General features: G+C 42.4%; 5 protein-coding genes across 10 annotated transcripts in view; 2 read left to right on the top strand and 3 right to left on the bottom strand.

Annotated features, from left to right (window-relative positions):
* esyt2b (extended synaptotagmin-like protein 2b) overlaps positions 1-900 on the bottom strand; it is a 34,124-nt gene extending 33,224 nt beyond the window's left edge. For all 4 annotated transcript variants that reach the window (XM_072378806.1, XM_072378808.1, XM_072378807.1 and 1 more), the window contains exon 1: positions 256-900. In XM_072378806.1, the coding sequence (XP_072234907.1) occupies positions 256-657 (402 nt within the window). In that variant the 5' untranslated portion in view covers positions 658-900. The remainder of the gene's footprint in view (positions 1-255) is intronic.
* The window catches only part of gimap4 (GTPase IMAP family member 4), a 222,830-nt gene that overhangs the window by 29,060 nt on the left and 166,876 nt on the right, over positions 1-26,894 (bottom strand). The window lies entirely within an intron of this gene.
* Positions 2,616-10,808, top strand: dync2i1 (dynein 2 intermediate chain 1). 3 transcript variants are annotated; one of them, XM_072378802.1, is made up of 22 exons: positions 2,616-2,726; positions 2,919-2,972; positions 3,062-3,707; positions 3,785-3,852; positions 3,972-4,256; positions 5,116-5,166; positions 5,379-5,610; positions 5,716-5,812; positions 5,934-6,063; positions 6,160-6,271; positions 6,360-6,445; positions 6,564-6,693; positions 6,803-6,975; positions 7,281-7,443; positions 7,615-7,728; positions 7,834-7,895; positions 8,820-8,871; positions 8,972-9,032; positions 9,235-9,334; positions 9,432-9,563; positions 9,915-10,138; positions 10,233-10,808. In XM_072378802.1, exons 1-22 carry the CDS (start codon positions 2,712-2,714, stop codon positions 10,402-10,404), a joined length of 3,159 nt encoding a protein of 1,052 aa, XP_072234903.1. In that variant the 5' UTR covers positions 2,616-2,711; the 3' UTR covers positions 10,405-10,808. The 3 variants fall into 3 exon arrangements, with proteins under 3 accessions (XP_072234903.1, XP_072234902.1, XP_072234904.1); XM_072378801.1 differs by having other exon boundaries at positions 5,113-5,166; XM_072378803.1 differs by lacking the exon at positions 2,919-2,972 and having other exon boundaries at positions 5,113-5,166.
* Positions 11,257-18,389, top strand: wdr97 (WD repeat domain 97). Its single transcript, XM_072378638.1, has 21 exons — positions 11,257-11,381; positions 11,968-12,186; positions 12,268-12,848; positions 13,122-13,243; positions 13,341-14,058; positions 14,147-14,295; positions 14,367-14,597; positions 14,687-14,777; positions 14,883-15,015; positions 15,103-15,179; positions 15,262-15,337; positions 15,426-15,578; positions 15,776-15,922; positions 16,071-16,184; positions 16,259-16,534; positions 16,619-16,810; positions 16,890-17,014; positions 17,102-17,270; positions 17,515-17,663; positions 17,759-17,823; positions 17,919-18,389. Exons 2-21 carry the CDS (start codon positions 12,040-12,042, stop codon positions 18,113-18,115), a joined length of 3,912 nt encoding a protein of 1,303 aa, XP_072234739.1. The 5' UTR covers positions 11,257-11,381; positions 11,968-12,039; the 3' UTR covers positions 18,116-18,389.
* On the bottom strand, positions 18,205-21,565 carry LOC140284694 (leucine-rich repeat-containing protein 14). Its single transcript, XM_072378639.1, has 3 exons — positions 21,018-21,565; positions 19,861-20,697; positions 18,205-19,419 (listed from the first exon to the last, which is right to left on the bottom strand). The coding sequence occupies exons 1-3, from the start codon at positions 21,293-21,295 to the stop codon at positions 18,852-18,854; spliced, it is 1,683 nt and encodes a 560-aa protein (XP_072234740.1). The 5' UTR covers positions 21,296-21,565; the 3' UTR covers positions 18,205-18,851.

Below are 26,894 nucleotides of genomic sequence, written 5' to 3'. Positions count from 1 at the left end.
TCCCTCCCAGCGTGGTGTCTGGTTTACCATTGTACCCTGCTGAATTTAGACTGGAACTGAACCTAATGTCACTGCTGGGGGGGTGGGGGGGTTGAGTTTTAAGCCGCCGCAGCTGATGTGGTCAACTGATTGCCTTTTTCCTGGAAACTCAAAAACATTTCTCTTAAAAAATACTACGCACCCCGCTCAGGGACACGGCTGAGGCAGGTCTAACAGCTACGGAGATCATTTGCTGTGCGGCATGTTGTGTCTTACCCATGGTGGTAAATCAGAGGTCGTAAGACTGGCACTTCGCTCCTCTTGATCAAAGAAAGCCAAAGCTCGGCTCAGCCGGCTGAGCTTCCCTCCTGTGTTTCTCCTCCACCAGAAAAGGATGACAAGTCCAATCAGCAGCCAGCTGAAACTGAACTCAAAATAGCCCAATACATATATGGGGAAAATGAGAACGAATGTTTTGGCGAAGTGGACCCAGGTCTGGGTCAGCTCGCTGGTAGAAGACACCGGGGCATCGACGGGTGCGCTCCCCGCTGAGGGATGGGGAAAGTTGGCGTCGGGCTGAGAGGCGCTCGGCGCGGTGTGTCCATTCTCTTTGGGTGAAGCGGGGCTTGCATTGTGTGAGTGGGCTCCTCGCACAGCTGTCATACTGTCTCTTGACATGTTTCTGTGTCCCGGAGTCTGTCCTCAAACTGTCTAAATGCGGGTTAGGTCGAGTGACACCGGGAGGCTCCTCTCACGTTGGCTCACCTGCACACCTGCCCATCTCCTTCCGAGGACTCGCTTGCATCTACCACTTTCGATTTCCATACGAGCAAAAGCTTAAAAAAGCATTCCGTTAATTAAACTGCTCGCTCAGCCAGTACAGTCCGCGGCTCGTGTTATTTCACTGCCTTCACAGGGTGGAAATGGTCACCTCCAATAGGAAGGCACTTGGATCCAGCAGTGCTCATAACACCAGTTAAAAGCAAGAAAAAACGCCATCTGGTGTTCAACGGTGGTAACTGCAGCTACTGTAATGCGAAATGTTTATTTCAAAATAAAAACAACACGACTTCAACTTCAGATGGAGAGACTTCAGAGTCCGCCAGGCACCTGACCCGGTGCCCCAAAATACAGGTGGGACCAGGTCCTCCCTGAATCCCTGAAATATCGAAACATGCTCTACACTAGATAACCCACAACAGAGGAAAAAAATCAACAACAACACAGCACACAATGACACTCAAAGGAAAGAAAGGGATATCTAAAAACATACCCCAACTTAAGCTAAACTAAACAAACAAGACGCAGTTGATTACATTTCCATATGATATCTGCTTTAATTAGCTTATAACAACAAAATATAAAGAGTTAACAAATACACCCTTATCTTATCTCTGAAAAACTCTACTACACAATCCGTTAATTCGACCATCAATATGCTTTATTTATGTGTTCAGTCCCTTTAATAATCAAACATTTTCACATCTGCGGGAAACATAAAAAACAATTATATGTAACTTTTCTCAAATGTGACTCTCATTGTGCTGGGAACCTTTACACACCTTTAAAGTCAAAGCCAAAAATGTGGGGGAACTGATTCTCAGTTTCCAAAATCAAATGCAGACCACTGCAATACAAAGTGACGCCACAGTTCAAACACAATCAGGAGATACAAAATTATCCCTGAGATGCAACACAACCAAGGTGATATAAGTATGTATCGCAAAATCACCACAAAGTAATGGAAAACATTATGCAAAAATTGCCTTTATTCAAGCGTGAAATACTCATGAATACAAATTAACCTAAAAGACAGAATGACGACAAAAAGATGGAAAATGACTCAAATCAGATGCAAAGGATTAATAAGAGATGCAAGACAATGATGTAGAGAGGTTTGTAGACATACAAAAATCACCAAGGGGAACAGAAACCGACCAAAATAGGATGTAAAAACAACCTTAAAAAATGCAAATGACTGTGAAGAGATAGAAAACTAACAAAAACACACAAAATGGCATGTCATACGTTGGCCAAATGCCCAAATCAGATAGGTAATCAAATTACGTGTGGAGAAGCAGTATGACCCATTTTAGATGCACAATTACAAAACTGAGACACTACTTTGAATGTAAAATGAACAATATGAAAAACAGGAAGAACAATATGAGGCACAAATTCATGAAGGACCTGAGGGACCATGGCCTAAATGACACCATTATAACACACAAACCGATCCCACAAGGACAAAAATGGTTACATGTAACTACAAAACGTCAATAATTGAGACAAACTCTTGCACTGGTGAGCAACAATCAAAATGTGTAACTGAAGAACTGCAACATGTTCTAAATGGGACATAAAAATGACCAAAACAACTCGAAAGGATCCATAAAATTGGACAAAAACGAACGTGTACCTAAACACAACGACAAGGGACAGATGCACACGCAGTTGTAGTTGCAGAACATTGTGCACCAAAAAAAATAAAATAGGTTTGTTGAAGACAAATCAAAATTAGGCCGCTGTCATGGCAACTATAGCTCAGACTCCAGCGACTGCTCTTCTATTGATTAAGAAGCCTGTTGTCAAGCCGAAGTGACGCGTTCTCCATGGTTTCAACAAACTGCGCATGCGCAGGACACATTTCCCGTGATGGCGGCGTCTTCACAAAAATACAAGCAATTTTTCAGCGATTGAAAAGCTTGAAAATTATAAACACCAATGTGAACATGCACAGTGACAAGGTAAGTCGTTGACGTTTGTTGTTAGTGTTCGTAAGCCAGAGCTTGTAAAGTTTTTTTTCATTTTTTTTTTTAATGTTGGCTTATTAAGTGTTGCCTCGGGTTGTGACTGTCTGTCTTAACTGATTTACATGGAGATGGGTGAATGAAAGTCGCTTTAGGGATCGAGTGAACATAGAAAATATGTCTGTTTAGAAAATAACCAAGGAAGACACATGGAGACCTGCTGACTTGAGAAGACACATCAGGGTAAGTTTAGGAAAGCTCTGCTGTAGCCTGATTTATAGTAGTCTAGACATATTTAGCTTTACACATTTTTTTCTTGATCCGTTATTTAGGAGAAAGACCATGGGGATGACTATGCCAGGAGGAGAGACTACAACGAGAGAAAGCACCGTGGTGGGGAATCCACAGAGAGACGTCACAGAGATCTTGAGCCCAGACCAGATAAAGACAAGCTCAGGGAAAGGGACAGCTCAAGAGTAAGAGGAGATGAAGACAGAAAAGAAAGACATGCAGAGCGAAGGAAAGAGGGCTCACAAACCCGGAGGAGTGACAAAGACAGGGAGATGAGAAGAGATGAGAAGGACAGGGAAAAAAGAAGATCAGTCGATGCTGACAGGGAAAATCGAGACAGGAGGCGAGATAGAGAGGAAAATCGTGAAAGTGAGAGGGATAAGGACAGATACAAAGATAGGGAGAAAGAAAGAGCAAGGGACAAAGAGAGACATGCTGAGGAGGACAGGAGCAAAAGGAGGGAAGACAGAGACAAGGAAAGAAGGAGAGAGGAACGGGACCGGGAGCACAGAAGTGAGCGAAGACGACCAGAGCAAAGTGGGGAAGGAATAATCGATCCCACAGGAAAGCAGCACAGAGAGCAGAGTGATCGTCGACACAGGAACGACTATGAAGACAAGAGGAAGGACAGAGACGTTCAAGAGAGACATGGAGACAGAAAGCATTCAGAGCGGAAAGAGGAAAGAGGTGTGCTCACTGAGACTGCAGTGTTTACAGGATAAGGTGTCTATGTCATGCCAACCCTCTGGTTTTTCTAATTTCAGAGTACAAAGAAGAACACAGGAGACATAAAGAGGAGAGAGAAAGAAGACACAAAGACAGAGGACATCATGTAAGCATTTTCTGAACAAACAGATACGTATTTGTCTATTTAGTAGAAGTGTATCGCGTAGATGTTTCAGAACTATTTGCTTACACTCCCCATCTTGTGTGGACTTTCTCACTGTTTAGGACGAAAAACAGAAGCTTGAGATCGAGTCAAGGGAGCATCGAGACTTCAGGCGATCAGGTGAAGAGGTCGGGCTTTCCCGTGGTGACAGTGACCGAGCGGAAAGGGACAAACACAGAGAGAGACGGAAAAAAGTGGAAGAGGATGCAAAGACAAGATACAAAGAGAGAAAGCACAGAGAAGAAGAAAAAGATGACGTAGAACGAAATCAGAGAGACACAACCAGGTCCAAGAAGTCATCATCGGACAAAAGTCACAGGCATGAGAAAAAGGAGGCAGTGTCAGAGGTTAGTAGCCTCTTAAATTGTGCTTAAAGCCTTCACAACTCTGTGGATTCCCTGATGGATTAAATGTTTTTCTTCTTTCATATTCCACTTCCACAATGTAGGAAGACTGGAATCTTGGCATCTAGGAGATGCAGAGGAGCCTGTAGGATGCTCGGCTTAGAAAAAACTAAACATTGCCTCAGTGGGGACTTGTTTAAGTTTTGTGATGTGGTTCTTTTTCTTATTCCTTTTTAAAACTGATGGAAATGTGGCTTTCGCAGTGGATTTACCACTTCTGCTGAAAATGATACAAATACATACAAGTTATGTAGTTATTGCCACAGGCGTGTTGGAGGCAGAGTAGCAAAAAAAAACCCACAGTGGCTCAAAGATATCACAAAAAGAGATACAAACGAATGGAGAAAATAGGCAAAAGGGTCAAAATTATTGCCAAACCAAAATAAAATCACTGTTTCAATACACAAAAGTACTACAATGAGACGCAAACTGACTATTACCAGATGTGAAAAACACAAAACAACCTCAAATACAAACATAATGAGGAAGAGATGCAAAGAAATGGAGGCTAATTCAATGCTGGAATAAATCCACACTTCAATTCCTTGTTTACTTGCTTTTCGTCTCCTTCAGTCTGGGTGTTTGCAGGTGAGGCGGCATTTCAGAGGTCTGTGCAGAGGCCTGTTGTCTCACAATCCAGCGATGCTTTCAACACTGCTTACAGTTCTGAGCAGAGTCTCTTTCCTTCTACTTTCAGCTCCAGTATCACCGGAGTGCACCATCATCATCTCCAGTCTCTGAAACAGTTACCAAAGTTTATCAAATGTTTCTCCCGCTTTATGTGTTTCATTCACATCAGCAGGTAGTAAAGCAGGACCAACTGGCAGAGCAAGAATATGACGACGATTTTGAGGTAACAATGCAACAACACATTTGTTCACTTCTTATCTGGTCCATGTATTTGCTGTAAACACTTATTTACTTTTGCATGCTTTAATCGATTTACGGTGTAAGAAACTGGTGAGTAGTCAAAGCTGAAGATGTGAAGTTTGTGCTCACCTGTGTTGTTTAGTCTGTTTGTTTGTGCCAGTCCTGTTGTATGCAAGTGAATTTCTGTGTTCTAAGGAGTACGAAGAGGATTTTGAGGAGATGGATGAGAGTGCAGACGAGGGTGAGGTTGAGAAGGAGTCACTACAACCCGAGGTGGGTGATGAAGAAGAGAAGCTCACAACACAGCAGAGGAAGGAGATCGAGGCCATTCAGAGAGCCATGGCGGCAGAGAATGAGAGAGCTGGAACAGCTCAATCCAGACAAAGTATGAACAGAGAGGAAGAAGACGTGCCCAGATCGTCCAAAGGTGCGAAAAGCACTTGGTGTTACTGGACTATAGTTTTGTGTGATTGGCAAGCACAAGTCATTTAATACTACTGGTTATGATGCATTGATGTTGCTTCGTTGAAAGGCTCTGAACTGAGTACATCCTCCCAGCGTGGAAAATTTATCGACTTTGTGGCTGCAAAGCAACGTGAAGTCAGCAAGAAGGTTGCTACAAAACAGAAGTGGGTTAACGTGCAAAAAGTGCCAAATGTTAAACGAATCATCGTTATGACGCCGAACATTTGTGCTCGCTCAATTTTAATCATTCACGACGTATCCCATGTATTTTTGCTCTGAATATAGGAAGCGAAGCGCCGAGCTGCTTCGTTTAATTGATCTGGATTTCTCCACCACGGTCTGCCTCTTGGATCTGCCACCTGTCAGTGAATATGAACTGTACATCAGAAACTTTGGAAATGCAAACACCAAGCAGGTCGGTGATCCTTTCTCGTTTTACTGCTCTTTAAAGCATATCCCTAAGAGAAATTGAGCGTGTTAAGATGACGTGTGAGAGCATCGTCCCTGTCAGGCATACGTTCAGTGCAACGAGGATAATGTGGACCGAGACATCCAGACAGAGGAAATAGAGATTTCTGAGAAGTGGACACAGCACCCCTCAGAGCACAGTGGATCCTGTGGCGGTACGAAAACATGAAGATACCGTAATTCCCTGATGAAGTTACTGTGCACACATAGAGTTTGGTCATTGTGTTTCCTATGTCTTGGCAGATCCAAATCTCTCTCAAGACAAAAGCAGAAGTGACTTGAACATTGATTCAAAACGTCTGATATCATTTCTTCAGTCAGCCTCACAGGTTTTTAAATGGATCGTATATTTTTGTACACACGCAGTTTGTTTTAAGTTCCCCGATGAAGAACGTGGGAACAGTGGTGACAGTGGTGACTTTTTCTGTATTTTGTGGCCAAATCAAGGTCATGGTTGTGCTGCTGGAGGAGGACCAAGCTCAGAGAAATTCCCAAAGAAAGCTGAAGACTCACAAAGACTCACTGTCTTTTAGCGATGGAAGTTTGCAGCTGAACACTAACTTGCCTTTTCTTTATGGTACATATATACAATATATCTCATTGGTACCTTTTCAGATTGTACTGTATCATGTCACCCACTCACAGTTCCTCCTGTGACACAGTTACTTTTTGACTGCCAATCACAGGTCGACAAATTAGCCTGGTGCACTTCTCTGAGGTTCAAAGACACACTATGATGTCAGTCCACATGCCCACAGCCAAGCCCAGCGCTGTGCGTCTCGACAGCTGCACCATTATCTGTATCTGGAACATCTGGGAGCCGTCCAGACCTCAGAAGATCCTCGTCTATGAATCTGAGGTAATATTTTACAGTAAAGTTGTTTGTGCTAAAATGGAAATATGTACTCACCAGAGTTCTTCTTTGCTTCAGTTAATTTTGGCATTGATCAGAGGAGCTTGAACGAGTTTAACACATGGTCTAATGTCTCCTCAAAGCTGTGTTGTCTGGGGCTTGTCTTTGAATGAACTGAAAAACATGAATTGGCCTTTTAAAATGCAAGCTCTGACATCATCTGTGGCCTGAGCCCAAATCCCAGTAAAACTAAAGTCAACCCATTTCTAATATCTACAACACTGACCCCCAGGAAATGTTCTTGGCTTCAGGTGCAGTGTTGCTGTTTCAGCTCTGGAAAGGCCACGCTGGTGTTTGCAGGGACATCGGTGGGCTCTGTGGTGCTGTGGGACCTGAGGGAATTCGCTAGTAACCATTACCGCTTAAAGATAGGCGAGGATGAGTGGACCTTCAGACAGCCTACCTTCTCCACCGGTGTGTTTGGAGCCTTTTTGATCTGCTTGATCAGCTTTGAGAGCATGAAGCCCCTTGTGTTGAAACTTTGAGTTGAAAAGTTTGCTGCCTGTACACACAGAACCAGTGCTCCTTCAGCCCTTTTTCACACAGAGAGTGCTTATACCTTCTTTTGTCACTCTGTCAACACAGATGCAGTGATGGGTGGCTCAGGCCATTTCTCATCTGTGACAGCCGTCGAAGTTGTTCCTTCCCTCGTAGCTGGAGGGCTGGGGGCAGAGGTCCCATTTTTGGCATCTGAGGAAGGTGTGAAATTGTTAGCACACAGTTGGACATTTTGTGTCTCATGTGCAATATGTTCTTTTTACCATTCAGGTATTTAATCCAATGTTATTCTTCTTCATTATCCAGAGTCATCAGGATTGTCGTTCCAGCTGGCTTCTCTGGATGAAAGCGGGGTGTTAAATTTCTGGGTAGGTTGGGCAACAAAGTAGTTCTCTGCAGAAGACCAGAGGTCTTCAAACTCTGAGGTTTTCTTTTCAGTGACCTTACCGTGTTTGACCTAGAAGCATTAACAGTAACGAGTCTGACCCGCTGTTGTCACTTTAATTTATCTGCACGCACAGTGACGACACGGACTATAATTTGTTATCTGATCTGCATTTTAGCAGAATCCAGCAGACTGCGTCGTTAAATGAATGAATAACAGCCTTTTTCCTCTTTCTCATTCTTAAGTTCAGCTCAGAGATGACAGTAACAATAGTGTCTGCAGGGATAATGAGAGAATAAGCTTTTCTTGGGCTGATAATGACCTCTCTTATACACGTAATCCAATCAGGGCTCTTTATAACTTGTGCTTTGTAGTGCACATGGCATGAATTGTTATGACGGTGTGACATGTTGTAAGAAAACTTGTCACCTGTTATACCTCAGTGGATAAACTGTCCAGCAAATAGAAAACAATGTTACCATGTTTGAAGCATTGTTGTGTTGAACAAAAGTGGGAAAATGCTTCACTTTCACTTAAGAAACAAGATCTAGTGGAGTTGTAACTGAATAATTCTTTATCAATCTCAAAATGGGTTTATTTATTTGTTTATTTCCCCTAATAATTGGTCATTACTTTGCAGCGTGAAGAATCAAAACAGTTATTAGTCATTATTTATTGTTAAAAAAACACATTGTTTAGAGTTATTATATAATTATATCATATAAAGTTCTAATAAATTATACTTTTATACTTATTGCTGTAAATCAAACAAACAAGCCCCAAAATTATATGTGTCGACAAAATTAACATTAATAATAGCTAATATGCAGTCACTAAGGCTCTGAATTACCCTTTTCTCTATCCAGATATTGAAGGACTTCCCTTTTTTCCTCCCTGTGTCCTTTAGGTGGTGGTGGAACTCCCAAAAGGCAACGAGGCAGGCTCTCCAACAGATTTAGGTAACGTTTTCAGAGCTGTCCCTCCTTTTTCCACAAACATTCTCCTATTTCTCACACATGTGCGTCTGCTTTCACACCGTCTTGTTTTTCCCACTTGCAGGTCTGCGGCCCGGGGGCAAAGTTAAGCTGCTTCACAGCTCCTCGCTCCTCGCTGCTGAGAGGTGAGATTGATGAATAGCTTGTGACGATCGCGTGTCACTGCAGGCCGCTGAGCTCAGAATAACCCACAGTGTCTTTGCCCAGTGGGGCACAGCTGCTCGGCTGTGGTCATGCGGTCTGGTTTGTTACACACAGGATACTTTGTCACCTCTGACCTCTGGTCCTTTCATTTTTCCACCTTCTCTTGCTCTGTTCAACTCTCAGGGGGTCACCAAGAGATGCAGTGAAAACAGGGCCGTTACAGGCACTGCTTTTGAAATTCCTTCCAACAGACTCCAATCATTTCTTTATCGGCACCAATTTGGTGAGTGCAATTAATGCAGTGTCATCTCCTCAAATATTTTTCAAAAAGGCAGTCCCTTTTCAATTTTGTTACGGCACACTCATGTCATTTTGTTTAGGGTCTGGTCAACCATGGAACAAGTCACGGTCTGAGTGCTCCACCAAAGTTTTACAGGTTTCGGGAGGTTGAGGTGCGACCTGTTGATGTCACCTCAATCCACTTCTCTCCCTTCAAACCAAATATGTTCTTGGTAGGAGGCTTGGCTTATTTGTAAATTAAATATATTTCAGGAAATAAGTTAATTTTATATTCAGGTAAGAAGATCAATACCACTTATGTTTGCCTGTTTTGAATCTGGATCTAAAGGCAGAGTAGCATAGCTTAGCATAAAGACTGGAAACAAGGGGAAACTATCCCACCAGCAGCATCTATTAAAAAAAATGGAGGTATGAAGAGAATATGAGTGGCATTTATCTTCTTATTATGTGTTATTCTCCAAGGAAGACACCTGTGTACTGTAAATATATTATAATGATTGTTTTTCATGTTGCAGCTTCTAAAGTGTATATGTGCGTACTCTGTGTCTCTGTCCCTATTTTAGGTGGGCTGTGGGGATGGCAGCATCAGGCTGCACGCAGTCAGCCATGAGCAGCCTGTGACAGAGTGGAGGAACAGCACAGCTGGCGAACCGGTGGTCTCGCTGCAGTGGGCTCAGACCAGGTCGGCGGTCTTCTGCGTGCTGGACGCCGCCTCAAACCTCCACATATGGGACCTGCTGAGAGATGATGCGCAGCCTGTGGTCACCGAGAGAATCAGTGCTGATAGGTATCTCCAGATAGGAAAGCTATGAATGTGAAACTGATTTTATATGCTTCTTTCAGTGTGTGTTGATGTCTGATGTTGGTTTTCATTTTCTCAGGGTGACAACGATGGCTGTGTTCGGAGACTCAGGGAAAAAAAACACCTATTCAGGAATAGCCCTGGCGCATGAGTCAGGAAAAATAGAGCTGCATTACTTCACAAAAAGTTTGACTGTGTCCAGCTCTGCAGAGGAGGGAAAGTTGGACAGTTTGATGACGGAAGCCTTTTGAAACGCTGCATCACTGGTGATCTTCTCATTTCTTACTGCAACTGTACTCAAACTTTGGAAGAGCAAAAAGTTCAATTTCTAAATCTGTTTTTGTTAAAGTCACTTTGCACACTCAGCATTAGAATTGAATGTTATAATTCTAATCAATGACACACAGCTAGAAAATCAATATAGCTATGAGAGGAATGTAGCTAAATACCACTGATCCTTTATAGGGATCAATACATATATTCCATTTGTCCATTTTCTGTACCCACTTAATCCAATTCAGGGTTTGAGGGGGCTGGAGCCTTTCCCAGCTGCCACTGGGCAATAGGCTGGTACATCCTGGACAGATTGATGTATAAATTATAAGTACATATTTGTTGATATATTTTTACTTTTTTGACTAAATAAAATATTTGTATGGTGTGAACAAGTATGAGTTTCCTAAAAAATAAACTGAGCATATCTGTTCTTGTGTTACTTTATAGCTATTTTACTATAGATTTTACAAGGGCATCCCATAAACATTTTGATATATTTCTGTTAACATTTTTCCAAATAACTTCCCAGAGGAAGAATGGCTTCATTGAAACTTCTGAGCTTACATTTGGGATCTGAACTTGAACTCTCTTTTTTTAATTTTTAGACATCTGGTTTAACTGGACGGGGATTTTGCTGTTGTTGTGAAGTCTTTAATTATTTAGATCTTTATTTACTGGCTTAAAAGTGTCCAGTTTAATATTCAAACTCCTTCTGAAATGTACTGGAATCCGACTAAAATGTCGTTTCTGCGAAACATTTGAAGTCAAAGCGACCTGGAGCCATGGCGGTAGCGGAGCAACCAGTTACCTAGCAACCAACACGGAGCTTTAGGGCGCAGAGAAGAAACTTTTAGCACTTTGTCCAAGTTTCAGGATTTCGCCTCGGTTAACATTGCGTAAACTGCAGACGCATGACTGGATCCAGGATTCATATTTACCAGTTACCTGAAAGGTAAGTACAGCCGACCCCGCGTTACCTGGCTTTGAGTTTTTATAGCTATAAATCTGAAGCTCCATCCGTAAGAAAGCTAGCTTTGACAATAACGAATACAACAGGCAACATTTGGCTCAGATGTTAGCTGTTTTTTGTCGTCGCTGTTCTTGTTTGGCTGTTTGTTTTCCCGATTTTTTTCAACCCGATATCTCAACATATATTTTAGCAAACAGTTTAGCTTAATTTGACTTCTTCACAGATTTTGTTTTAGGAAATAACATACAACAGAGTCAAAAATAGAGAAAAGGAGGTCCCCTCTATTTTTCTAAAGCAAAAAAAAGTGACCCCTCTGTGATTCTGTTATTGTTTTTAACAAAATAAAAAAAAAAAATTGTCCCGTGTCTGAAGCTGATGATTCACACCTAACATGAACCAGGCATTCCTATAAGTCATCCATGTTATATAATTTTAATAAAAACAATGTTTGTACAGCTTCCAGCTTAATCTGTGAAGTTGTGGGATTTTCAAGTACATAAGAAAATATGAAACCAGCACTGTATATTCAGATTAAATCTAACTTTGTGTGGACCTTGCTTTTCTACAGTGCCATGCAGAAATGGTCTCCTTCAGCAAAAATGAGATCATCATTTTGAGTCTTTAGTAGACGCTGTTGAAAATGGTGGCACCGGGAGAGAAGAGCACAACAACCACCGTGCTGTTTCACAGTCCAACATTGAAGCTGCTTTCTCAACATAATGGGACACCAAATGAGAAAACCCCTGTTCAGTTGTTTGGACAGAATGTGAAGCAGCATGCAGAAAAGGTACACTAACATAATGCTGACCTGACATGAGCACTGTCAGAGGTCTTTCCAATTGTACATTCTCTTTGTCTGTCTCGGCAGGTTATTCTCTCTGTGAGGAAGCAGCAGTTGTTTGCTCATCATGGTCTCCGTCACCTGCAGCATTTCTCCTGCGACAGCCCCGTGCGTTTCATGATGTATTCTGAGGCTGCTGCAGCATTCATTAGCCTCCATTCGGACAACACAGTGTGTCTTTATAAAGCTGGCCACAGGCAAACCCTCTCAACATGCTTGCCTTTCACGGGCTTGACTGCTACAAAGATCCCTGGCTGTCTGGTTGGCTGGGGTCCCGGCCCCATATTCACACTTCTGGACAGCGAGTTACGCCCTCTGGACACTGCTGACAATGCCCTGGACATACAAATTTGCGAGGCCGCAGAGCACTCGACAGAGCTGGTTACAGCAGGTGCTGGGAACGTGTGTGTGTGGTCGGTGATGCTCATGAGGCGCAAGCTGACGATACAGGAGGAGCTGCAGCAATACGGCGCTTTCACTCATATGACCCTGGCTCCTCCACGAGTTGACAAGCCCCACAGAGGCTTTTTTGTGAGCGGGCAGGCCGTGACAGTGGTTGACCTCGACGGCGGGAGGGTCCTAGAGCACAAGAATGATCTTTGGTCATGGTTTGTATGGTAACATGTGATATACGATCAGAGGTTTCTGCCCCTCACACCTGATGTTATGAACATGTAAACATGTAACCAAAGTGATCAATAAGAAATGAACATATTCAGCTTTGTTAATGTATCAGTTATGACAGTGGACTAGATTAATAAGTTGTACCCAATTAACTATTGAATGACTGTTTATGGCGGAGAATGACGACTTTCAGGCTGCTGAAATGCATTACTGTGTACTATTTTTTACTTTTCTTTTGTTTGTTTGTTTGTTTTCAGCAATATCACTGCGGTGACATACTGCTCTCAGCTGGACTGTTTGATTATGTCTTCCCAAGACCTGGCTATAACAGTATGGGGTCCTGATTGGGAACCACGTGTGGCTTTTTTAGGACATAATGGTAACATTATGACTGAAGTGCTCCATATTTCTATTTCTGCCTCCTCATTGATTTACTTCATTTTTGGTCTGCTTTCTGTTTGTTCCTTTTTGCTTAGATGTGGTGAATTCCCTGTTCTACTGCTCTAAATTAAACATCTTGGTATCCTCCTCAGTGGATTGCACAATCCGTATCTGGAATGTGGAGGACTGTGAGGCAGTTGATTGTGTTCAGACAGAACAGAAAAGACCTCCGCTCTACATAAGAGGCACAAAAAAAGGAGACATCTTCTTCTCTTTTTCGCACCGGGGGTTGGACTTGTGGGCTGTCAGAAATTTGTACACCCTTTCCCATCAACTCGGGAGAGAAGATGCCCCTGTGAGACAAATCGCAGTCTCACAGTTGCCTGCTCCTTACCCCACGCGAGTCCTTTGCATCAGTGGTGACTGTGATATCACTTTTTTGGCTGAAGAAACAGGGGCAGTGTTGACTTCTTTCAAGGCAAAGGAAAGAATTTTATGTGCCGACTACTGCCTGCACAGAGAGATCCTGTTTGTTTTAACAGTGGCAGGTACAGTGCTGCAAGCCAACATGCTCTCTAATCCAATCACTGTGATGCAAGAATGGCCAGGCATAGGCCAGGGGCCCTGGCAGCGCACAGACCGCGTGACAAAAAAACTTGCCAAAAAACTGCCGGTTCCTGGCCCTGCCTGCTGCATGGTGCTTTACAGTTGTGTAGCTGACACACAGAAAGCTTTAGAGGAATGGCAAAGTTTACAGGAGGGGAGAGGTGGCAGTCACAGGAAGTACATAGAGCTCGATGGTGCCAAGAATAAGTGAGGGATTTCACTTCAAAGTTTAAAAACCATGGTGTCAGAGGATCTCTGTTACCTCAAATCTGATAATATTTCTGTGTTTGAACAGATTTTTGATTATCATTGGCCAAAACGGAGGCTGTGTGAGTGTTCTGAAATCGGATAGCGGGAAGGTCTTGTTCAGAACGCCGGCACACAACGGCCAGAGAGTCACAGCAATGCAGGCGTGCCCTGAGAACCACTACCTCCTCTCCTCAGGTAAATCCTAACTTCATTGCCTTTTGTGTGCTTGTCAGTGATGATTCGATGATATCTTCCTTATCTTTAAGGTGAGGACTTGACGGTGGTCGTGTGGAGAGTCTATCCCTACATTGAGGAGTGTCTGAGCCAACAAATGAGTCTGCAGTGTGATCAACCTCATGTCCATCTGGCAACAGTGGGGTCACAGTTCGCCTTGACCTTTCAAGAGCCCAGCAGTGGCTCCTACAGACTAAAGCTCTTCAACCTGCTCAACCAAACAGATTATCAGCCCAGGGAAGGACATTCAAACCACTTCACAGGTCAAACAGACAATTTTCCTTACCTGCTAAACTGCGTGATGAGAACTTTGCTGTTTTTGAGTGACTTTGCTCGCTCCGTTTTCTTGCAGGACTTTGTGGGATTCCTGAACTGAAGGTGTTTGTTTCCAGCAGTCTGGATAAGACACTGCGTATCTGGAATGAAGAGAATCACCTCATCAGGTTGGAGTTCATTACCTGACTCGGATCACTTGCATCTTCAGCTCAGTTTGGTATATTTCAGACAGGGAATCTACACAGTACAGGTTAACCCTGTAATCCCTCCAGGACACTGCAGCTTCATGCTGTGCCTCAGTGTCTTGCCTACAGTCAGTTTGGAGGACAGCTGTACCTGGGTATCAGAGGGGATCTGTACAAGATGAGGTTTGCAAAGTTTCTGCCACACAACTACAGAGAAAGGGTACAACAGTATGTTAATTTATAACATAATTTTTTATGATTATTATGATTTAATTTTAATGGTTCCTTATTTATTGTTAATTTACAGCTCAATTTCACTCATTGTGCTGAGCCTCTTCCTGATATTCCTATTCCTGTGGATAAAGAAACACACAGCCAAACAAAGTAAGGTTTATTCAGCGTACACATCGAGTGAAACAGAATGCCAAGGATCTTAACAAGCTCTGAGCAATATCCTGTGTTCTAGCCCGCCTAAAGATGAGGAACACATGTTTCAAGCAATCGCCAACAATCGGGTAATGATTGGAGGCATGCAACAGCAGGTTTGTGTACAATGATGGAACTTGACAGTGTATATACTGAAAATTGCACGTTGATTTTACTCAGAGGCCTGGCTGGTGTCATTTTCAGGAGAGCTTAGTGACTTCAAACATGGACCTGGAGGCACTCTTTCAAAGCAGTGTGAAATGCCACAAAGGGAAGCCTCCCAGTACAAAGCAAACCAAGAAAGAGGCCTTCTATCACTACATGAATATAATCTATGGACTGCCACCCATTAATAAGGTCCATATTACAGTCTCTTGCATCCACAGCATTTTCAGCAAAATACACAATTTGTCTGATAAACTTCCTAATCAGAAATCAGATGATTATCTTTTTAAGCTTTCCTTTTACAGATTGTACCAGAGATCACCTTTAGAGATCACCTCTCCATTCTGCGGATTGATTTATTTCATCAGTCGTCTGATTTTCTTTTACAGACTGAAATAGATGACATCTTTGATCCGTCAAAATACTCGGTTTACACTGAAAGAAAATACGTTAGGCCTCGTAACCTTCCCAAGAAAAAACAGGACGTCCGCCCTCAAAGTAAAAAGGAAATTCCTGTAAACGTGGAGAAAAAGAAGGTACAAACTGCCAGCGTGATGAGTGCTGTGTACTCTCTGTTTGCTGCTGAATTTAGAGTTTTACTAAAACTTTGTTAGATGCCGTTGTTTGTTGCCTGTTGTCGAGTATGTCATGGAGGAAAGTTTTGATCTGACTGTACAACTGCAGAAAAGAAAGCCCCCAAAGACCCCCACGGAAGACCTGTCACCACCTGTTGAGAAAGTGACCCCAAAAAAACCCGTCATGGTGAAGAAGCCTGTCCGGGTTGAGAAAACTGAAAAGGTATGAGTATCTCCTGTCTTAACTGAAAAAGAAAAAAAAATGATGCAGCTCTGATTTCTGTCTGACTCCTGTAGCCTGTAGCAGAGATCATAAAGCCAGTAGAGCCACCAAAACCCAGAACTCCCACTCCACCTCGACCCAGGACTCCGACTCCGCCTCCGACTATGACTCTGCCTCTGCCTCTGCCTCCGCCTCCGACTCCGATTCCGATTCCGACTCCGACTACCACTCCGACTCCGCCTCCGTCTCTGCCTCCGCCTCCACCGCAGGAACCCTCCCCTGAAGTGCCGACGTTCCACAAACAGTTTGCAGAGATGGAATGGTTTAGTGACTTGTACCCTGATAAAAAGGTAGCATGTTGCGAAATATCAATGTGCTTAGCGATGAACACGGTTCGACTTTTGATGTTGAGTTGTTTGTCTGTCTGTGTGCAGGTCCCTGACGACCTGTCTGCTGAGGACTTCTCCCTACAGCTGCTGAACTGTCTACAAACCTGCTGCACAACATCCAAGGTCACAATCCTGGTTGCCATCTGGGCCCTGCACCAGCAGAGACTCCTACACAACACAGACGAGCTTCATGCAGGCCTCATCGACTCTTTGCAAAAATTTGCACGACCACACATGGTATCGCTGGATGGAGACTGTCACTGTGCTGCTAAAGAAATGGACTGCGAGGTTGTGATTAACTTTACATGTGTTTCAGTCGGCTGTAGAACGCAGCGTGCTTACCGAGATGCTGAATCTGTTGGTACATCTGAAGTCTGAGATCGGTTACAATCTTATGATAAAGATCCTAACTCTTCTAGCCTATCAAGAGCTGGACCTCCGGTGAGGCTCTTAACGTTTGATTACTGGTATCAGTTAAACTACTTTTTCGAGACGAAGGTGTGTATCATGCCGTGGTTTTGTTGATAGGAATCCAGTACTGCGTCTGCTGAGAGCAGTAGGTGTTGACCAGGCTGAGCAGTGGTTGTGGCCAGAGTTGGAAAGCTGGGAGTCAGAGCTGCTGGACCAGTCTAATACCTGGGAGAGCCTCCATGGCAAAGCAGATCGTTGGTTTGCGTTGTGGATCTTCAAATTCAAAGTTAGTATCACGTCATTTGTTCTTCTTCTTGTACAGGCACAAACATATTTGCTGTTCACCCTCAAATAATAGTGATGGTATTTTTGAGCGTGACAAAAGACGTAGAAGCTCTCCCTCTATGTATTACTTCTCTTCTGCTTCTGATATCCTCTAAATAGACGCAGATGAGAGCTTCTCACAGTGTTGTTGACTGACTGCTATAAGTAATTAACTGCTTGCCCGTCTTTCATTTCCATGCAACTAGGAATATAACAAACATCTGGGCATCAAGAAATTCTCTGCCTTCACCAAGGTGGACGTGCTCAACTATTTCTGCCGTGTGCGAAAAGAGGAGTACAGAAAGGTCGCATGTCTTGGCCGCAAAGACACTGTGATCTTACCTCTGCACGAGTGGTATGTAAAAGTCATGCTTGTGTACCACGGGAACTTTTCTGAGATCTCAATAAAGCCCTAAATATAATACCCAGTTATGTTTTCGATTCTTTTAGTAGCTTCAAACCAATCCTTCGTCTGGGAGAGACATACAGCATGAGCAGAATACGCAGGCCACCAGGTAAGAAGTTGCTATATTTCAGCTGAGACATTTGATCAAATGGGACACCTTGATTGTACAAAAATCAACATTTAACGGGACTCTTTGTCATTTAGGTATCATTCTTCCCCCCCTGCAAAAGCGTCCCTTCCTCATGCACTTTCCTAATTTCATAACTCTGCCTCTACCTCGAGTCACCCTGCGCCCCTTTCAAGTCTACTCAGAGGAGGACTGGCTGAGAACCTCGGTTCGGCGCTACTTCATTCAGCAGCAGTCTTTGGTGGAATACTACAGACAATGCCTCAAACACTAGTCTGCAAGAGTCCCGTCGACACCCGATAAGCCCCGTGACAGCCTCCCCTTTGAAATTAAATGACTCTTTAAACGCTGCTGATTAAAAATGATTTATTTGGTTTCAGCGTACTGATGCATTTCTGTGGTACACGTAGGGCTGAATGATGCAGGAAGCGTAATTCTGAACATTTCCTAAGGAATACAGCAGAGACTAGAGTAAAATACTTAATGCATCTCATAGAAAATATTTCCAAGTTACAATCATTCCATTTCAAAGGAAATGTGTAGCCTTGTAACCTGATATTTAAGCACTAAAAAGCAGCAGTGACTCATATGCAACACAGTCAAAAGGTAAATGTATATAAGCAGTGTAGCAGCTTCTGACTAAGTGGGACCTTATCACCTCCGGTCCATTTGAGTGTAACCAGACCAACCTGCCTATTTTTGTGAGTAACCATTCAATATATTGACTGCATGTTTCCAACAATAACATGTGTGTTTATTTGGTAGCCAAGAGGCTTTCCCTCATGCCACCTTACTCATGTTTTGGAAACTGATGGAGGTGTGTGTTGCACCGATTTCATTTTCATGTTGTAACAAAGAAATTAACTGATTGAATTCTTCACAAATGACTGCTTGTGATCAAGAAATGGCATTAAAAAAGGGATACAATTTTTTCTTGTGGCAGTGTGATTGTCAGGTTTTATGTGCATTGCTCTGCTACATCAATGTATAGATTAAAAAGACCTCTTGACCTAATCCATCAAGTCTTTATCGTAATTGAGCAGGTCACAGGTCAGGAAGAGGTCGGGGCGTTTGCTTTCTATCAGCAGCCTATTAAGCTGGCTGCTGGTCATGTTTATGTCTGTGGCTTCATCCAGAGGCCAGTCCAACAACTGAGCACTGGAGGGCAGGTCGGGAAGACCCGGTTGGTAGTCCTCCAGGGGGTTAGGGTAGAGTAATTGTCGTAAGGAGGGCATTCTCACTGCCATTCGCACCAGGTCCATGAGGCCCGCCATGGAAAGGGGATTCAGAGCCAAAGCCAGGCTCTTAAGGGCCCAGCAGCCCCCCAGTGAGGGCAACAAGAGCCCCAGCAGGCCGTCAGTCAGACCACAGCCACTTAGGGACAGGTGCTGCAGGCTGCTGGAAGCCTGGGAGAGAAGGCGGCGAATCGAGGTCAGGGTGCTCGCATCCAGGCAGTTTTCACTTAAATCCAGCTGCTGCAGTGTGGAGGCATGATGGCTGCAGGACAGATAGGCGAGGTCAGCTGGACTCAGGCTCAAATAGGGCAGCTCTAGGATCTCCAGAGGCTGAGGTAGTGAGCTGGAACAGAAGAAGAAGCTAATGTTTAAACAGCACTCACACTTAATGCTCTTCCTTTACTATCATAACTAAAGACACCTGATATTTTGCTTTATTGTAACAATTTGTTTAAGGGAGATTCATTTTGTACTTGGTGGCATCTACTGCCTAAGCTGCAACTGAATACTCCCACCTCAGCTACTTTCCCTTAAATGCAGTACATTTGCTGGTAAAAACATCTTTAAAAAAGGCAGCTTTTTATAATCATGAGCAAAGTAACAGCGACATTTTCACATTTTCAAGGCCTGGACAGCAACTGGCATCTTGTTTAAAGGTGGCGTTTGTTTCCGCAAATCTATGGCAAAGAAATTTGGGGAAAAAACTGACATAATCCTATTTACAAGGCTTATGGGATATAAAGTTAACTCATAACACTTATTTAAATGGATGAACAAGCCGCACCTGAGCAACACACGCAGTTGTCCAGACAGCCGCAGAGCAGTGAGGCTGAGCTGCCGCAGCTCTTGCAGATGAGCCAGACCCTGCGACAGGTCCCTCAGTGCATCTTCCTGTCCAAGGTGGTCTCTGCGAAAATCCAGGTTACAGTAATGCAGACGGAGGGAGTTCAGAGAAGGAAAGGTGGAAAGCAACGGCAACAGCTCAGCCAAGCCAGACACCCCGAGGCTGCTGTAGCGAAAGTCGACGCCCAGAAGACCCCTGCGTGGCAGCAGGTCAAGCAAGGTCCTGATACTCGACACGGAAATCTCTTCCACGCGCAGGTATCTGCACTGAAGCTTCAGGGGTCCTGGTGAGCTCAGAGCCACACGGGCACGCTCCCAAGATCGAGCGTTGACAAAAAGATCAGCTCTTATATGCACCATCACATCAATATCAACCACTTTTTCTTCTACTTCCCTTTTACTGCCTCCTAAACCTGCTGCTACCATCCCTCTTTTTCTCTCCATCTCCATCCTCCTCCTGACTCCTTTAATCAGCTCCTCCTCGCTTGCAGGACCTGAAGACGCAGTCCTGTCCCTGTTATGGCCTGTCTCGTCATCCCTAAGTTCCTTTGGCCCCTGCCTCTGTCCCCTCTCTCTCTTTAAGTCCCTTTCTCTTTCAAGAGCTGAGAACCGTTTCCTCTCCCGGTCTGCTTCTTTCCTCTGTGCCCGCTGTGCTCCAGCTCTGGCCTGAACGACCATGGTGCAGAGGGCTACGGTCAGAGACCAGCCTCCCATCGAGTCCCCCAGTCCCCCCTCCTCTCCCTGCAGTCCAGAGAGGTCCAGCACCTGCAGGGCACACCTTGGAGAAGAAATAAAGCGCTCAGAAACAATACTTGTATTTCAGATCATGATGCAAACATAAAAATAAGGGTTTTCCTGTTTTTCAGTAAATGTTTAGTCAACTTCTCTGGGATAACCTTTTGCAGATTTGACCAACCTGAATGTAGTAGTTTGATCGGGTTTAGAGGTGAAACAGCTCTGAATGATCCCCTTTTAAAAGGTTAGAATAATTGTTTCACATTTATGGTAGTCGGTTCGGTTTCAGGTACAATGAGACATCACCTAAAATGTCTCAAACAGGAAGAAAGAAATAAGAGGAACTTCAACGTCTTTTCATACCTGTGGTCTGTCAATCCTCTGACAACTGCAAGTAACAGAGCCTGGATGCTAAGTCGATTTGGCACAGTTTGGCCCCGTTCCCTCCGTCCACCAACTCGCAGGGCGCGTTCAGGCCACCGCTGCACCAGCTCGCCCACAGCCAGCGGTCTGCAGCTGGCGAAGGCGGCCTCCAGCAGCGCCCTGTACAGCTCCCTGGGCACCCATCTTAACCAGCTGGGGGACGAGCTGTGGTCACTCACCACCTCTCTGGCACAAAGGTTCACCAAGGAAAGGACCATTTCAGCTCAGAGCAGGACGGGCTCTCAAAACTAGGAGATTTCGTGAAGCAGACTTAACACATCTGAGGGGTTAGCTAGCTCAGCTAAAGTAGCTCCAACACTAAAATTAGCTTTACGACAGCAACTTGATGCAGCCTTGTAAAGCACAAAAAAAGATTTACAACCTAACCCGATAGCTACCACGATTAATATCAGACAATAACGGAAAACTCTTTTGCTCATACACAGCCAGTGGATCGTGTTGGCTAACTGAGCCTGCAGCTGCTGGGGGAGTATTTATCATTTACACCGACGCAGGCAAGTGACGTAGAACACACAGACAAGACGTCGCTATTGTTCTTCGTCTTCTTTTACTTCAATCATTTTCGCCTTTCAGGCCCGTGGGAAGTGAATAATATGGACAACTTGTATTTAAAAAATGACAATAAACGCCCTGGATTTAGTTACGCACTTATTCGGCGTTTTCAGCCCTATCACCCCAACCGAGTAAACAAAAAACGTTCAACTAACTCCAGTTTATGGTTCTAAAGTTAGACTTACAAGAACCTATAACATTCCCAAACACCTTGCCTACATCTTAGATCTTGAGCTGATCTAGATCCATCTTACAGGAGTGTATACATGCAGAAAAGTGAACCCTTGTATCAACTATTCTTTTAAAGTGATTAAAAAAAAAACATGACATGTATTTTTCCACAGGATGGAGTAATCTAAAAACCATCTTATAACCCCCCCCCCTTTTTAAAAAAAAATTCATTAAACTTTATATACATCGGGAGAGTTAACTCAATGATGGCAAAGACGATTTTATTCATACAGTAAATTCCATTACAAGTCAACATGATGTTTTAGACATAGAAATACAATATATGAGAAAAAAAGCAATATATGGTTTTCATACACACAAACAGACAAACATACACATCTACACATATTATTAGATATATATTCTCTCATTCTATGCAGATATAATGTTCTTTGAAAAACGGATGGACTTGTCTGAGACCTCTTATGTTTTGCTTTCATACACATTTTTTCATACACAAGTAGAAGATGGCTCCCTGTTCTTACTGATGTGAAAGAGGAGAGGAGGATAAACCACTAGATGGTGCTAAATAATCAGGTATCAAATACACTTTATCAAACAGCACCATTACACTCCTGTCAATCCTCATTTTATTTACAAAAATATATAAAGCAGACACATGGTTTTACCTGTATACCTTTACCTGTATATTTTACCTGTATAAATAAAGGTTGATAAAATGGTTAAAGCACAAAGAATCAGGAGTTACAGAATTGGTGGCATTGATTAGCTGTGGGTTGTTTTTCTTCTCCACGCATGGTTGATGATCTGTTAATCATATAGTCCAAGCAGCAGCTGGTTCAGAAGAAACATCATATTTCCTCCAAGGCCACTAAACTCAGCAGAATTCTGTTTGATAATAATATAATAATAATTTGAATTCTCATGATAATCATCGTCACAATTTTAAAACCTAGTGACTATATCTGAGTGTATTACAACCATGCAGGAAATATAATTTTATGCAGATAACCCAGGCTTTAAATGACTTTTTCACCCATAGCTGGTGTTTTGTTTGTAAATGAAATCACTTTTCTTTATTCAGAGAGCCTGAGGGACAACTTTCAAAGAGGATAAAACCACAAATTGCTGTTAATATACTGGCAATATATATATATAATATATACTCTTTCTCTCTCACACGCACACAACACAAACATGGCTCTATTGCTGCAATCTGTCTCTTTACTTCTGCTTTGATATTAGATATCGGACAAAGTGTCAATACTCATGTAATTACACATTAGGAATAAACTCAGATGCAGAAGCAAATTTTTATTATTCCAAAAAGACATTTACAGAATTCTACATATTTTCAAAAAATGAAGAAATAATCTCCTTCTCCATCAATCAATGTGAGTGCATAGCTAATGTAACAAACTGAGGTGGTAGTAATGGTTGACTCTTGGTTAACGGAGTTGGGTGACAGCATAGTGCTAAACAGAGATATTAACTTCTGCGGATTCTATGTGTTGTTTCTTTGTAATAAGAAAGATTAATTTATTTCTCCTCAGTTCAGAAATGAACTGTCAGATTTGACGTGGAGGAAGTAAAACCAACACGCTCACAAGTCAGACTGGCAGCAAATCAGAAAGAATGTTTTTGTGCATTTTCTTTCTCTTTTTTTGTCTTTCTCTTTTTTTGTCTGTTGTGTTTGTTCTGTTGTATTTTTTTAGGAAACATTCTAAATGAAACCATCTGTAACAATGTAGTAGTATATCAGTTTCATCTCCTCTCAGCTCAATATTTTGGTTCACCATCATACTTTTGTGGTGCTGACTGACACATTTTCATCCTTGCAGCCTCGGCTGCTTATCTGCTTATTATTTAATTTGACATTAAATTCCTCCAGCAGTCCATATAGCCTAATTAAAATAGAAAAATCAGCAGTTGGACATCCTGATTTCCCTACAGTCAGTCAGAATCAGAGTTTTTCATTTACTGACTGTTGCTCTCTGCTCCCAGATAACTCCATTTCCCATGTTGCTGATTAGCTTCCCAAAAAGTTTCTTCAGTTTCTTACAAGTGCTTTGCAGCCAATGCACTCAGGACACTTCTTATGTTCAGTAACTGTCAGATGAAACCCCTTTGTATACATTTGGATACAGTTTCATTTGCATTTTAGATGGATGCTTTACGACCTCCCCCAGTCCAATATTCTACCATTCATACCTGACCAGTAAGGGATGTTTTCTATCATTGTTATGTATAAAAGACCTCTAAGTATGGCCCAGATCACAAAATAATGTACAATGTCTGAGCCACAAATATGCAAAGATATGAATTATGTTTAATTCTACAGGAGCAGAACAATTACAGTGAAGCTCTTGCATTTATTTGCCTTTTGTTTCAGGTTTTATCTGTGTGCAGTGTTTCACTTGCAGTCTCAAAGAGAAGCCAGACTTTGCAGTACTAATGGTGCTAATGGTGATGCGGAGTGAGTGCCTAACCTTTCTGTCCCCAAACAGTGTAAATGCATTAAATTCACTGTATTGAGTACTGAACATTATGACTGAACACAAATGATAGATTTCATGCTATGCATCCTGCCTTTGTTGTAACTAAAAGGTTGTGTTATTTACTCAACAGCACTCTTCCTTTCTCTTCAAATGAACTAAAACCCATGCAGTAAATGTAGACGTACTGGGAAAGTGAATTGTTACTTTTATGAAGTGTTTTTTATAAATGTTTCTCAATTAAGCATATGCTTTAATTAAGGGACAGCAACAGCAACAGTTGCAACAACATTAATTTAGAAATATCCACTTTTCCGAAAACAAAACCCTGATTGTTCAACATTTATCAAACAAAATGAATAAAATACTTCATCGCAAAAAAAACAAGACATGGCAAAAACTGTGTTGTACATTCATTTTTGCAAAGTCGTTAATTATTAGTACTCAGGCACCTTTGATTTAAAAAAAAAGAATGCATAGACTGAATGTTCCTCCTGTATGTAATACTGTATTGGCTGACCATAGGAAACCTTGGTTTTCCAAAGAAACTTTTCCATTCAACATGCGTGTGTAGATTCCTTTGTGAATATGTTTAAGCCATCTCTGCCTGTATAATGTTAGTCAAGGCCATTCTGTGTTTTCTCTGATAAACAGCAGGTCTATGCATGGACAAGATAAACATAATTTCATTAAGGAAGATGTGAGTCCACACTAATTGTTTGCTGGCTCATTTGTCTTCAAGCCTTGACATTTACAGAAACAAAAGGTTTGTGTGAGAAGGACTTCTCTGTCCTGATGAAAGCATCCGATTTCGCCAAATGCTCCACGAATATATGCTTTAAACTCAGCTTATTATTCACATGCACACATGACTGTCACGGTCAACCATTCTTCCAACTTTCCCTCATAATTTACTACACATGAAAAAGATATCAGCTGCCATTTTTAATTAATCATATTTAAAAATCATACTTTGAAGCCTAAAGTTGAGTGAAGGAAATGCCTGCAGATTATCATCAGATTTTCATCTTTTTGTTATAAACCATTCCCTGCTGTTTGACTTTGTCATTATTCGAGATCAATAACTCTCCACTAGTGATTTACTTAGAGAGTAAAAGACCACTGGGAGAAAAAAATGTTCCTGTGCTTTAGACACACTGCTCACAGACTCTGTCATCTGGAGCTGCCCATTAACAGCAAGTTAACAAGCAGCAGTATTAGACATTGTAAGATGTATGTTTATAAGATGAAGGTACATAGAGATACATTTGTTCAAGTATTCTCAATACAAAAAAATGTTTTTTAGCTGGTGCTAACATTTGCAGCTTGTTAATGAGATTGTATTTGCCGTCAATGCCATGTGAGGAAAATAAAACTCCTGTGACATCTCAACCATAAAGGAATAAAGCCTCTTTCTCTGCCTGGAGGAAGAACCACATGTCAAACTTATGCTGTTCAATTTAAACAATAAACCTATTAAGAATAACTTGTAATGTAGTTCACTTACTAAATATTGGAATGCCAGCTACAATAGGGCTTGTGTAACCAACAGCTATGCTTTGGCATATCTTTTGGCTATGCTTTGGCATATCTATTTGCTTTTTATGGCTAAATTAATTCAAGAGTGGTACACTGAATTATTTTATAGTTATAGCTACACTCAGTTCTTGTGCCGGTGGATGCAGCGCAACTACAAAAGTACAAGTGCTTATATATTTGTGTCATAAAGTCTGATGTTAGTGATGTAGAGAGACATGTTTTCAACCAAAAACAGCAGCTTAGTGCTGTCCATCACTTCAGATAAGGTGTGCACCCATCCTGTGAGTCTTTATGTGACACATAACTAAGTAACTGGGGCAAAATTCAACAAATAAGTACAGCTGCATTTGAGTGGTGTCTGAAATACATCGGTAGCTGTCTGCCAAGGTCCATTAGTGAGTCCTCTATATAGTGAATTTTTTATGATGAGTGAGTGGGCAATTCAAACACAGCTCATGAATTATGCTATGCCTCTCCGCAGCCCTACTGACCTTCTAGTGGCCTTGCAATGATGATGAATGGGTGGTGCTTGGGCATAATTGTCTGAACTTGTTCCTTCGAGATTACTGTAAAATACATTTTATTGATATAAAACTCTTTTGGATTTTTGTGCCAAGGTGAAACTTGGGACTACTCCTACAGGGTGAATTAAGGTTGCGTTCAAATGTTCAGTTGGATTGAGCAAACTCTCTTTAATTTGTGTTTCAGCTGGTAGCTGTGCTGGACTTCTGTCAGAGCAATGGCACACTCCATATCAGAAGTAAAATCTGGCTGCTTTGCTTTCTCCTTATGCAAAAAATTCTTTACGACCGGTCCCAAAGTCTGATAACCTGCAGGTTTTACAATCTCTGCAGGTCACTGCAGGAGACATTTTTATCATTAAACAGCTCATTAAACAGTTCTCAGACTTATTTTGGTAAAATGCTTCTTGACAAAGGACAGATAGTAGGATTGGGTGGATACAAACAGGGTCAATAAGACTGTTCAAAACAGTCTGGTTTCCTGGCTCATTTCGCCC

Source organism: Leuresthes tenuis, unplaced genomic scaffold (genome assembly GCF_036924035.1).
Source record: "Leuresthes tenuis unplaced genomic scaffold, fLeuTen1.0.hap1 SCAF_24, whole genome shotgun sequence".
Lineage (NCBI taxonomy): Eukaryota > Metazoa > Chordata > Actinopteri > Atheriniformes > Atherinopsidae > Leuresthes > Leuresthes tenuis.
This window is presented reverse-complemented; position numbering and strand designations above follow the sequence as displayed.